Genomic DNA, 13,757 nt, shown 5'->3' with positions numbered 1-13,757 from the left:
GTCTTGGTCATAATAAAGGTGATGGTTATTATTATTAGTATTTAAAATCGAAAAGAACCCGTTTCCTCRTATATTAACTATATTAATATTAGTCGATATTAATTAGGTTAAATATGAGAAGTTATGTTGGAGTATCTTCTACACAGGAAAAAAGTGTGAATGCTGAATGAGAGTTCAATTCACAGAGGAAGTGTTGCAGTGCTGGTCTGACATTGTTTTGTGGATACCACAGCTCTCTGTGTGCTTTGTGTCTCTAATGAGAAGAAGTGGACACAGAAACAACATGGCAGCAGGTACTTTTTGTCAACACTTTTCTGCGGATTTGTATGGGTTGAAATTCATCGTTATACACTTTTGAGAAACTTTTTCTTTTCAGAATGCAACCCCAAGTGAACAGAAACAAACAGTGAGCTGTCACAATAGGACCAGACTTCTGCTTCTTCCCTTGCTGTCAGCTGTCTCACACTGTTGACATCAGCAGTTCTTCTTCTTCAGCACAGTGTCCACCCAGGATCAGAACAAGTCAAAATAATAAGCAAAACCTGAAATAGTACGGAGAGCTGAAACATTATTTGGATTTTAGAGAAATCACTTTTGTACAGCTAAGTAAACCAGAGTAAATCATTTGCATTTTTATTTGCAGAATGAGAGTTAAGGATTGTTTTAATTTTGACTCTTGGTCTATTCTAGCAAAGAAGAGACAATGTATTTATACGTAATGTTGTAGTGCTCCACATATTAAATATATTTCAACATGAGGAATTTAAACCTTTCATTCTTATTAAAGCACTTTATATTCAAATAATACATCATTCCATGTGTTTTTCCTTGTTGCTGAGGCAGAAAACAACCTCACATTTCTTTAAAAAATATTTATTCCAAGCCAGCATTTTTAGGCATTCAGCGCATACACCTGCAGTCAAAGGCAGAGAGAAAATAACAGAATTATTTCCCTCAAGGACCAGGATTGAGAACAGCTGGTTTAAAAACCCAGTGTCATTTCTAAATGAATGCTGCCATCACAGCATGCCAGCTGACAGTGATTCCCATGATGTCAGGAAGCTGTTTTCCAATACAAATATTCACACAGTTAGAAGTAAATTCTGTGGCCTTGAACCACCTCACTACCTTTGACAAAAACATTTCTCAAGTTTGTGGAGTGGGCTCAGTGGTGACAAGCATCCCCTATCTGCTCGTGGAAACAGGTTTTGATCCTCACGTTTTTCTCCCTCACAAAGGATTGGCCTCTTACTATCATTGATGACCACATGGTTTATTTATGGTCCCAGTATGTGCAAAACTTTACTGTGTTAGACACATTTTGACACCATCATTCCTTTTTTTGTCACTTCAGTAGAAAACGAAACCAAATATTAGTTTATTTAGTTTATTTATTTCTTCATCATAAGTGACTTTTTTAAGTGAAGAGAAAATAGAGACAGAGAGAAAAACAGAGAGAGAAGTAATTAGAAAGATTGAAATAGAGAATAGAAGTATATTAAATATACACCAACAAAACACAGGACCACACACTCAACATCTGTCCGCTCACCTGAAAAATAAATGGATAAATACATGGAGGGCATATATAAATATACACACACCCATACATATATAAAGATGTACATACTGTTTATACATGCCTACATTCATAAATATTGTCTGTATATGCACATAGACATATATACACACTCAGTGACCAGTCAGAACCCCCCGGATCAGAGCACCTGTCTGTGAGCAGTTGTGAACATGCGTGTATATACAAGATTTTTCCTCTTGACACCATCATTCCAAATAAAACCACCATTTTCCTCACCACTGCATCTTGTTTGAACCTATAGACTGTGAGAATGTGTGTTTTCTGTTGTCTTGTGTCTTCCTCCCTCTTGTGTTTCCTCATTATCATTATGCCTCAGATGTTACCTGTCACTGCCCTCCTCAGTCATTTACAGACACCTGTCAGTAGTTCCCAATCAGTAGTTTCATCAGCTGTTGTTCATCTCCTCATTTCCTCTGTTTGTTTAAATACTGGTCATGTACTCCACACCCTCACTGGATCATTGTATGGCTTGCCCATGTTTTTCTTCTTTTGGTTTCATTGTTGTTTCTAGTGTTATGGTTTATTTTGCTGCCCTGTCAGCTTTTTGTGTTGTTAAAATAAATATTTTTATTTAAACAACTCTCCTCCATACGGATTAGAATTCATTTTCCTCCTGCGAACCTGACATAGATTTCTACAGGCTAAAGGGGAAACAAATGTTGCTACAAAATAAAAGCTTGATTATGCAAATATATATTGTATCTGTATCTAAAATCCAATGACCCTATCATAATAGCCAGAGGTGTCGAAAGTATTCACATCCATTACTCAAGTAGAAGTATTCTAAGGTTTAAAAATACGTTTTTGGAAGTATCAATTCGAGCTTTTTACTCAAGTAAAAGAGTAAAAGTACTGAATTTAAAACTATTGAAAGTATAAAAGTAAAAGTAATTTAAGGGGAAAAAAACACCATTAAAGATCAAAGCTTATACTGTGCCACAGTGGCCCATAGTACATAACCCCACATTTTTCTAAAAGCCATAATAACTATAATGTTATATAAATGTTGAAATTGAAAATGTGCTGGACTTGGCTGCCTGTTTCAGCTTCTTATTTCCCTGCCACATCATCTTCATACTAGGCTACATACATCTGACATGTTCTGCTGGAGTGAGATGCAGTTTGTGTCATGTACAGGTGTGTTGGATCGTACAAACCAACAGGGTTTCAGAATGGTAAATATTTATACATCTCATATTAACCACAGTTCAATTCACTTTGTCCAGGAGGCACCATATATCTGAAGTATTTTTGTTCTGAGCAGTGACAAGCCAGAATGAAAACAAGCCGAAGTGAAATAGAAATGAAAAACCTTTTGCATTTTCAGCCATTTTAAAAATGCAAGGAGTAGAAGTAAAAAGTCGTCTGAAAATAATTACTCCAGTATAATAAACCAAAATTCCTTCTTAGGTAAAGTATTTGTGCTTCATGACTTGACACCTTTGGCAGTAGCAGTTTGTCATTTGAATGTATTTATAAAACTCTTCTAAACGTTCTCTGCACATTGGGCCTCATGCAAGAACATGTTTGTATTCTAATCCTAAATTTCTCTTACTTTTGTTCGTACAAAGGGTTCGTACGAACATGTCACGTCAGATTCAACAAACTCTTCTATCTTCAGGAAAAGTGTGTAAATGAGCTGCGTAAACTGATGAGTCCTGCTCTTGGAGATCAACAAAAAAAAAGTCATTTTTAGCAGCTTCAGCCTGCATTTAATGGATCTGCTTTAAAGCAGTGGAATGAAATGACGACTGCTGTTAATGTCGTGTCTCCTGTGGGTCGTATAAAGTCACAGAAATAAAAATCTAAATCATATTTATCTCTCTCTAGTCCTACTTCGGTTTTTCTTTGGTCAAATATTTTTAATATCAGTGTAAACAACTGTGTCACATAGTTTTCATTCATTCAGAGGGAAGAGCGCTACCCCGCCTGGCTGTCTCCCCCTTCCCGGCCGTCGCAAGTGTCAGATCCGGTTCTGAAAAGACGCATTTTAAAATGTCTCCAAACTTCAATTAATGCGTAATTTAAGTTATTTTGTTGTTTGAGATTTTCATATTAATATTGTAGTGTTATACAGCAGCATTAATAGCCAGTTTAATTTAATCTAATCAATTTATGTTGTTAAAATCGAATTCCAGTTCAAACAGAATAACCCATTTTCAACATAATTATGGATTGTGATTTATTTTCAACTCGAAATATCTTCAAACTAACGAAATATAAAGTTATTAATGAAGAAAACCCATCTGGATAACAGCAGACTGACTGCTCGTAAAATATACGACAGGTCTGGACCACTCGTGAATTTTGTTCGTATCTGAAAAAAATCGTAGAATAAGAAAACATTGGTGAATGCCACAAATTCTCCTAAATCACTCGTACGCACAATTTAAGAACAAATCTGTTTGTACGAACGGTTCTTGCATGTGGCCCAATGCTTTATAACATGTTCCAAAGTAACACCTGCCATCAGGTACTCCCAGTATAAAATATTCTAATGCTTTTTGTCAGGTCTCTCTGCACTTGCAGTCTGTTCTCTTTTTTATATGACTTGGTTGTACATTTACAACTGAATAACCTGAACCTCATTCAAATTGCCCACCACAGTTAATTAAACTTAGCAAACACATAAATGCCAGGACTGCAGCCATTTTCACAAAGATTGAGGTAAAATTTAGTGTGGGGGTAGCTGAGACTCTTCCCCAGCACATACAACAGATTGTACAATCTTTCAGTTTAAAACGTTGACACTCAAGCAACAATAAATTCAGATTCCTTCAAGAAAAGTAGTTTTCAAGTTACTAAAGAAAAGCTAAGGCTGGCTTTTGAAATTACACTTTTGTTTTGAAAGGTTACTAATATGTCACAACTAGTCAAAATAAGTTAAATATTTATGCATGTCTCTGTTTTATTAAACGAGACAATAAAATATAAAAAAACTGTTATCAGTGACTGCACATTGCTTTTCCCAGTATTCCTGTTTGATTTGGACAGAGTTCCTACTGTTTTCAAATATTGCATTCTTTTTCTTGAATAACTGAGGCGTAATACCAGTCTGTGCTGCTCCCAGGTGCAATATCTTTGTTCCCTCAAGTCATGCTGTATCCTGAAATCTGAGAAATATCAGTCTTCATATAACAGGCCTTCATATTGTATTTGCTGAATTTCCTGCTGTCCACCTTTCTTTTATCATCATTTAATGCACTGTTATTCAGTTCATTTCAGTTTTTTTATATTGCATCAATTCACAACAAAGGTTATCTCAGGTCACTACAACAATAACAGCTCACCCACATTTAGTTCAAATGTAATAACAGTTATTTAAATCTAATTATAATACAGTACATTAATATACACTATTTTATTAAATGTTAATTAGTAGAACGTTTTCAGGAAGCCAGCTGATCTCCAATCCTGAGCAGGATGTTTATTTTGTTCTTATTGCCTTTTCTTACACTGTTTTTGTTTTGGTTAAATCATAGTGCTCCTATTTATGACGTGTGGCAAATCTTCTGACAAAACTCTGTATTCCATCCATACATGCATACAGTACTTGCTTGAATTGGTCTGGATTATACCTACACGCCTTCTGCATAGTTAAACAGCAAGTTGGCTGCAATACATAAAGAACATGGAAAGTAGAGAAAAAAATTTGCATTTTAGGTCTTTCGGTCATCACTAATCAGAAAAATAATTTTCAAGCCTCTGGGAATTGAAATTTAAATTATACAATCACATACTTACTCAATTCTTCCTATTCCAGCCAGACAACCTCATCAGCATTTATGTGCCTCTGAGGTGCTGCTGCTGTAAGTCATGAAAGCGAGGCTGTGAAGCACATCCACCTAACTGCTCTTTAGTTCCTCCATGAATATGTGAACAGGCCTGGTTACTGGTTTATGTCTCCTGTGAGATTGGCCTGTTGAACTCAGGGGAGACGGCTTTGATAGATGATGTGTGTTTTTCATGAAGGGAATGAGAGGGAGGCTGTGATAATGGTGTGTTTTAGGCAGCCATGTGCCTAAAACACACCATTATCACAGCCTAAGTCACATAACATTTCTCAAATAGGTACAGACGTTGTCATTAGGCAGCCCCGAATTGATTGATGCTCACATTATGCTGAAAAGATGAGCTAAGCCCATTTTGATTCCCTTAGCATGATGCTGATTGATGAGTGCTCCGAGACAGCATGAAGGTGAGCTGGGAAGGAGTCGGATCTCCTGGTAAAGTTCTTGTGTTTTGAGGCTCTGTCAGTTTAATTAATCAGCAGCAATCCATTAAGGATTTTAAGGAGGACAGCAGCAATGCTTCCAAAATCTTGAAAACTGTATATTTTTTATTACTAACCCTTTTTTTTTTATCCAGCGCTCATAAAATAGAGGAAAAGGAGGTTTTAGGGTTAATGACTTGAGGGTATCTTAAAAATCAGAAACAAAAAAGATCCCATTTATTTAGAAGTCAGACGTTTCACTTCGACGGTGAAGACTTGTTTTGAATCAGACCCAAGCAAAAGTCGTCTCCTAATGCTGAAGCTGAGATGAGAGCTAACGATATGACGTAAAAGCAAAAATAGATTATATCCTGAGGGGCCTCACAAGTCTGCCAGGCTAGAAGATCTGATTCGCTCTTTCACAACCTGACAGAAATCTGCTCCTTCTGAATTTCACGTTTGTGAATTATACTGTGTCTTTGAAGCTGTAAGTGTGCATGGTGGGTGGGGTATTTCACAGTAGTTAACATTCACATTTTAGACAAAACTGTCTGTTTTATGTACAGGCTAGTTTAATGTTTGTTTTTAAAAAATACTGTCAGTGTTGATAAAAAAAAGTCCCTTATAGTATTTAATAAACACTAAAAGACTCATCGAGGTTTTGTGGGATTTTGAAAAGTGTTTTCTTTTTCGTTTCCTGAACTATTATGTCAGTTTTATTTGCAACAGAACTGATAAATAAGTTCTGGACTTACCAGATACAGTTTGGTGGTCTTCATTCTCCTCTGGGTCAGACTTTGGCACCAATATGTAAGGCTGGATGGACAAGATTTACATTGTTGACTTCTTTTAAAGGGGCAATATTATGTGTTTCTCAGGCATATATTTAAATACTACACCATAATAAAGTATTTATGTCACCTTTAGCTGTTCTTAAAATGCTGTTTTTATGTTAAAATAGAAAATAAACTTATCTTCTCATCACTTCCTCTTCTAAATGCCTTGAAATTGGTCTCTGTCTCTTTAAGAACCTCCTTCTGCTTCTGTCTCGCCCACTTCGGTGCGGGGGGCCTGCCATGATGCAGTTTACTTGGAATCTGAAATTACATTTCCTCAAAGGTATTTTTAATCTGAAAAGAGCTTCACTGAGTGAGCAGTAGTGTTAAGAGCAGAGCAGACAGTTTAAGTTTCCAGAGCCTGCAGGAGTCATGGGCGGGGTGTGCTCCACTGCTCCACCATGAGGAAGTTTGGCTTAAAGACATGTCCCAGGGGCGTTTCTGGTCCCCACCTGTCGTTTTGCTTTTCAGCATGGCTTCCTGAAAAACACTGCAGGATTTCTCAAACAGACACGAATGAGTCACAGCAAGGCTTTGGGCATGTTTTTTATGAGAGTATAACATTATAACATGATATAAAACTCAAAAAAGTTTATTTTACATGATATTGCTACTTTAAATAATTTGTAAATAAAATTTTTTGGTGCCGCTATATAGTCGTAAACTCCTCTCTCCATCAAACTAGAATGGACCGCTCTGGAGGTTGGTGGGGGCGGGGTATGAAGCGCTTCATTTGTATTTAAAGTAACAGCCTCAAAACGAGTTGATCTGAGGCACACCTCAGAAAAGGGGTGAAAGAGGGTCTTGTGGAGTTACAATAAGGAATTCAGACCAAATCATTGCAGTTCCACTTTATAGACCCCAACTGAAGGATTTAAATGTGCAAAAGAAAGATTTAAAAAGCATGATATGTCTACTTTAACTCTGTTATCATTGCTTCTGCAGTGTATCTGTGCAGAGTAAACAATTCAGTCGGTGCAAAAGGAGATAGCATCAAATAGGCCTGCGAGTGGATCCAGTAAGAGCCATTACCTCTCTTTTCAATTAGACTACAAATATAAGAGGGAAAAAGTCTACATATTGCCTCTATGTATACCACTGACAAAGCCTTCAGTACAGCTTGCAGTGATGTGTTAATATCTCACAGGTTGTATGAACCTCAAACCTTTAGTGTCTAACACAATCTCCCACCACAGGTCCATTCATTCCTTAAAAGAGTGTCTCTTTGATAAACCCCTTGAACTTCAGGAAAGGAAAAAGAAACCAAACAAAGCCACACTGAATGAGTAGAAAAGTTGTTTCTGTGTGGTGTTTTTCTTCTCAGAAAAGAACGGCAGGATGTTTGTGGCCTTGTGAGCCTGTGAGTTGTGGGGAAACAGCCACACCGTTCTGTCATTACTCTGACCTCCTCTCACAGGCTGAAGGAAGCTAACAGCACAAGATGTCTTTGTTGACATGTGGTTGGCCTTGTGGTGAGGGCTCTAATGGAGGATACACAATAAATATGAGTTTTACTTTGGACATCAGTCAGCTTGCTTCTTTCAGCCTTGGCAACATACTCTTCTACTGAAGACTCTGGGGTTGGGTTTTCTGTTATACTTGAATACATGAACATTATCTCATCTTTGTTCACTCGCAGGTCAGTCCAAGTGCTTCTTACAGAGCTGTCCACAGCTGGGCTGTAAACTTAAGGTTGTTTTGGAGTTCTGTGCCCTTCAATTGTCATCCTAAAATTGAGAAGCTGTTAGCAAAAGCATGAGAAAAAAACATACAATGGCTCAGAGAGATTGTGAATATATATAAAATATATGTTACCCCGCTAATCTCTACTACACTTGCAGCTCACACAACAGACAAAGACCTGTTACTTTTCTGATATGTCATAATTCAGTTTGAGCTCTGTTTATTGCCCAGTTCCTTGTGATTTCCTCTTAGAAACTCATGAGCCACTAACAGGTTTTAATGGAACTCTCATAAATGTAAAAAATGGAGGTACAACTACATGTAGTCAACCCAATTTAATATGGCATCAGAGCGATTTAAACTTAACACAAGTTAAGTATAATTATTTCTACAGATATTGAGCTAAAACAGAAATCACATACTCTGAGCACTAACATAACCCAACATTTCTGTTTAAACCTTTGATACACAAGGTGATGGCAGTCACAAGTTTTATTTATTTATTTTTGTTTTACTTTAGCTCTTATCTGACTTCAGACATTTGTCCAACTCATGTCTTTATTCACCATTGCTCATAGACAGACGTTTTATGAAACTTGCATAAATCATTTTTATGCACTAATCTTATCAAATTAAGATTGCAAAAGGACAAAACATCTGTCAGTATGATTGTAATTTGCACACACATTTGCACATCCATCCTCCAAATGGGCACCTTTTATTTTTTACACTGATTTGATTTTGTAGCCTTTTTTATTTTTATTTATTTACATTACCTTATTCTTCTGATGTTGTGTTATCAAAGACCCCATTCTTAAAGCAGAAACTTTTCTCACTCTGTCTACAGGTCGTAAGTTCCTGATTGCCAATGCGAGAGTGGAGAACTGCGCCATCATCTTCTGTAACGATGGGTTTTGCCACATGTGTGGCTACACGCGGGCCGAGATCATGCAGAAGCCTTGTACGTGTAACTTCCTGTACGGTCCGGACACCAAGCGACTGGCTATTGCCCAGATGGCTCAGGCCCTGCTGGGGTCAGAGGAGAGGAAAGTGGAGATCATCTTATACCGAAAAGACGGTAGGAAGTAAAACAATAATAAATACAGAGCTCTGAATTAGTTTTAGTGACCATTTAAAAAAAAAACAACTGCTTAAAGCTGTGGCATCTTGCTATTAATTTGAAATACAACTTTTTTATTTTTAATGAGTTGCATTTTAGTTTAACAAACTTGACTCCGCATATCACCTATTATGAACCTAAGAGAGAAGTAAATGTGAAACATTTTTGGAGTATTTTCAGTTGTGTTTCTACACCTTCATCAGCTGGATCAGGACATGGAAAAATAGGGCTGGTTGGCAATTACTGGCAGCCATATTGGCAAAGTGCTCAAAGTTATAAAGTAAGCAACATCCTGAGCTAATGTCAAAGCATCGGTTTGATGTTTGAGGTGAAGTGAAAGACAGTAAGATGGAAAAAAGGTTAAACTGAAGCTGGAAACTTAAGAATGAAGTGGTTCATAGAAAGGTTCTGAAAAGAGCCACGAGGTGGAATAACCAAAGTGAGAAGATGAAACCGTGTATGAAAGTGGAAACAAGAGATGAAAAAAAAAAAAACAGAAATATGCTGCCATCTGTCTTTGAGACAAGTATTAGACCTAGTTCAGTAGGAACTCCAACTAGGATTTCCACATAACAATAAATTATAGACATTAAATAATTTTACCCTATTATTTACCTGTCAATAAATCTATAGATCACAAAATTAGCATGTGACATTGTTCAGCTGCAAGTTGCTTTCATGTTTTTATGTCAGCTTTTGAGTTTAGAACCAGCAGCTATGTGGCACATAGTGAGGAAGATAAACAGGACAGCGCTGACTGAAAAATAAATAAATAAAAAATAAAAAATAAATAAATAAATAAATAAATAAATCACTGCACCATTGCTCAGTCTTAATCCCCTTAGAATAAAACTGGCACCCACAATATAATATTGAGGTTCATTTATAATTTACAAAGAAAACCAGGATGCCAGAATTAATTAAAATTATATTACTAAAATAGTTTAGCGATTTAATGGCAGGAGTATACAGTAAATGACAAGGCTTCGATTTGGGCTGAAACACTTCACAGTTGTTCATTAATAAATAACAAATCAAATCATTGTTTGTTAGTTTAGTGTTAAGCCTTTGTTGTACTGTATATTACCGAGCTTTGACAGAGGTAAAAGCTCATTTGTCATGAACGTCCTTTAAAGGGATGTAGGTGGAGGTTGGGCTTATGTATTTTCTAGGCACATAGTTCAATTCTATACCACAATCAAGTGACTATGTTACCATCAGTTAATTTGAAAATGCTGTATAAATGAAAAACAAATTTGAATGTGCATTATAGTCTGTCTAAACGCCTTGAAAATGGCCTTTGTGTCTTTAAGAACCTCCTACTGTTTTGGACACTCCCACTTCGGCACATTTTCAAACAGTGCTTTGGGGATGGGGGCTCTGTGGGGTGGGGGCTCTGCTGCAGACTGAGCTCCAGGGAGGAGCTTTGTACAAAAAGGCATTGGTTTGTAGGAAGTGTTCAGGCAGCTCCACATGGCTACCACAGGGGATTCAAAGATATTTTCAAAAATACATAAATGAGTCAAAGCAACAATGGGCATGTTTTTGATGAGGGAATGATATCATAACATGGTATAAAGCTCAAAAATGTCAATTTTGGCACGGCCGTCCTCTTCTTTCTGCTTTTTAGGGGTCTCACCCTGTTCAAGCATCCCTCTTCACAACAACTCTAAACCTTCTCTGTGGTCATCCTCTTTTCTTCCTCTCTGACAGCTCCTCCTGTACATTGTAGTCCTGCTCTGCACACATCTAAACATCTTGATCTCCTCCACCTCCAGCTCCTCCTCCTCTATTTTTGTTCATGTCATCATCTGCAAACCATACATTCTAGCAGGTCTCTTCAAGTAAACTTAAACACAGCAAGAACTGAAGCCTGAAGAGGCAGCTGGTTCCACTGTATCAGAACTACAATTAAAAAGACTTGATGACAACAACGGACCAGACTGGACATCTGGACAATTAAAAGTAAATGATCATTAGATCTAAGGGGCCTGGAGAAAACATAAGGTTGTAGAAGGTCAGACAGATAGAGAGGCCTGTCCGTTCAGGGCCTTGTAGGTCATCAATAAAAATTTAAAATCAATTTTAAAACAAACAGGGAGCTAATGAAGGGAGGTGAGAACCAGGGAGATAAGTTCATACTTTTTTTTTGTTCATTTTGTTGTTAATGTTAAGAATTAACTGCAGTCATGAGAGGCCAACCTGCCTAACACAGTAATCTAGTTGGGATGTAATAAAATCATGGATCACCTGTTCAAAGCCATTAAACAAATTAAAATAATTCCATTTTGTGTAAAGGCCTCAGTTTAAAAAACAGATTTGTTTCTTCAAGTTAAAATTTGAATCACACATCACATGTGAGATTTTACAAACATTTCCAAGTTACCTAGATAGGATGAGAATGATACTTTACTTAGACACTCTTTATACTGGACATCCAAACCCCTTCTTTGTACTGACCTAAGTTCACTTATCTGTTATTAGAAAATACCTTATCTTTACTTCCTGTGACCCCAGTAACTCACCTGTTCATGGCCACACACAAGGACACACACCCACCCACACACAAAACAGTTTTAAATAACCCCCATGGACCACCTTCAAGCCATCAGAGAGCAGCTGATTGAACACTGCAGATGCACCTCATTCATAATGCATTCTGAGGAGAAACACTTTGCCATCTCATCTTGTGCCCTTTGCCTTCATTTCAACTTTTTGTCTTCATGCTCACAAAGGAAAAAAAAACAACCATCAGCAAAGGATAATAATAGCATCTCTTTTGATCTCGCAAAGCAACCTAAACAACCCAGAAGTCTGTATGATTTGCATAAGAATAGCAACTGTGTTGGCATGACCCAGAAGTAAAGTAAATAAAAATAAAAATATAAAGAATGCAAAAAAAAACATTGCACCCTATCGCAAGTACACACATACACCTAATTTCAGACTCAAACTAAACATAGGTGGTGTGATGGAAGGTTCCGTTTTGATCCCACGCTCAACTGTCCAACTCCATTTGCTTTTCAGCTTGATTATTTATTCATTTATAATTCTTGGTAAATTGCAGCAGGACCATGCACACATAGACTAAGAACATGCACGCACTTCTGTACCACCTAATTACTTGAAAACCTCTTGCTGAACTTCAAAAGCAATGCTTAGGCCTCGTACTTTGTTGCAGAAACTAACAAGTCTATTGGTGCTGTACTACAAAAACCTTGCATCTCTTTTTACCTCTGCCAAGGAGGTAATGTTTTCGGTCGTGTATGTCTGTCTGTCCGGCTGTCATTCTGTCGTTCTGTCTGTGGACCAAATTACTCAAGAACCTTTGGACGGATTGTCATGCCATTTTCACCACATGTGGGGATTAGCCAAAGTAACACACCTGTAAATTTGGTGAGGTTTCGGATCACGATGCGGATACAGGATTTTTTTTATTTCTTTTAACCCTCTGAGCTCGAAAGCTGTGATGCATTGACAGGGCTTCAGTAAAAAAACAGTGACAGCTTTCAGTGTTCATTTGAACTGGATTGAACAGCAATTTTATTAATTTCCAAATAAAAACAGATTTAATGATGAGTAATTTTTGCCATAATGTGCACATTTTTACGCATTTGGTGCGCAATTAGAGAACGTTGTGTGACCAGGAAGTGCGTCACTGCACCAAGAAACCCATTTTTCCCATTTCCACAAACACACCACATTTCCCAAACAACCAATCAAAACAGTTTCTCGGTACCAGGCTTGTAAACAGAGAGCTTCTGGCTGGGCCTCAAAGTTTGGAGACGGGAGGAGAACAGATTGATTTCTGCATTTTGGAAGCTAAGTTAGTTTTTAGACCAGACAGTGTGTGAGTGTGTGCGTCAAGGGGGAGGAGGTAATGTTTTAATTGCTGAAAGCGCTCACACGCTGTATTTTGCTTCTCGCTTCAAAAAAAAAAAAAACAAAAAACAAAAACAAATAAAAAACAAATAAAAAAACCCTTCATGAGCCGACTGTACCAGCAATCACTTCATAAAGAGAGTCAAACCATTACAAACTCATAAAAGGGGATAAAACAGACGTTTTACACAGTGGAATGTGACCGATGAAAACTTAGGACAGGGCTATTCAACTGGCGGCCCGCGGGCCGCACGCCGATTGGTTCATTCATTTCTTAAGCTCAAACCCCCAGTTTTTTACATTAATTACTTTAAGTTCTTTTAGTTAGACATACACATGTTTGGTATCTACAGAACTGTCAGAATATTGGCTAGAAGCAGGTAAAAACCACTTCTGTGCACACTAAATAATATATATATATAT

The 13,757-nt window shown here is 37.3% G+C and overlaps 1 protein-coding gene across 1 annotated transcript in view; it reads left to right on the top strand.

Moving 5' to 3' along the window:
- Nucleotides 1–13,757, top strand: part of kcnh2b (potassium voltage-gated channel, subfamily H (eag-related), member 2b) — a gene marked incomplete at its 3' end in the record, with an annotated part of 194,411 nt that overhangs the window by 38,293 nt on the left and 142,361 nt on the right. The window contains 1 exon segment of the mRNA XM_014023805.1: nt 9,180–9,410. Coding sequence (XP_013879259.1) covers nt 9,180–9,410 — 231 coding nt within the window.

Source organism: Austrofundulus limnaeus, unplaced genomic scaffold (genome assembly GCF_001266775.1).
Source record: "Austrofundulus limnaeus strain Quisiro unplaced genomic scaffold, Austrofundulus_limnaeus-1.0 Scaffold391, whole genome shotgun sequence".
NCBI lineage: Eukaryota > Metazoa > Chordata > Actinopteri > Cyprinodontiformes > Rivulidae > Austrofundulus > Austrofundulus limnaeus.
The sequence above is the reverse complement of the archived record's forward strand: the minus strand, read 5'-3'. Positions and strand labels throughout refer to the sequence as shown.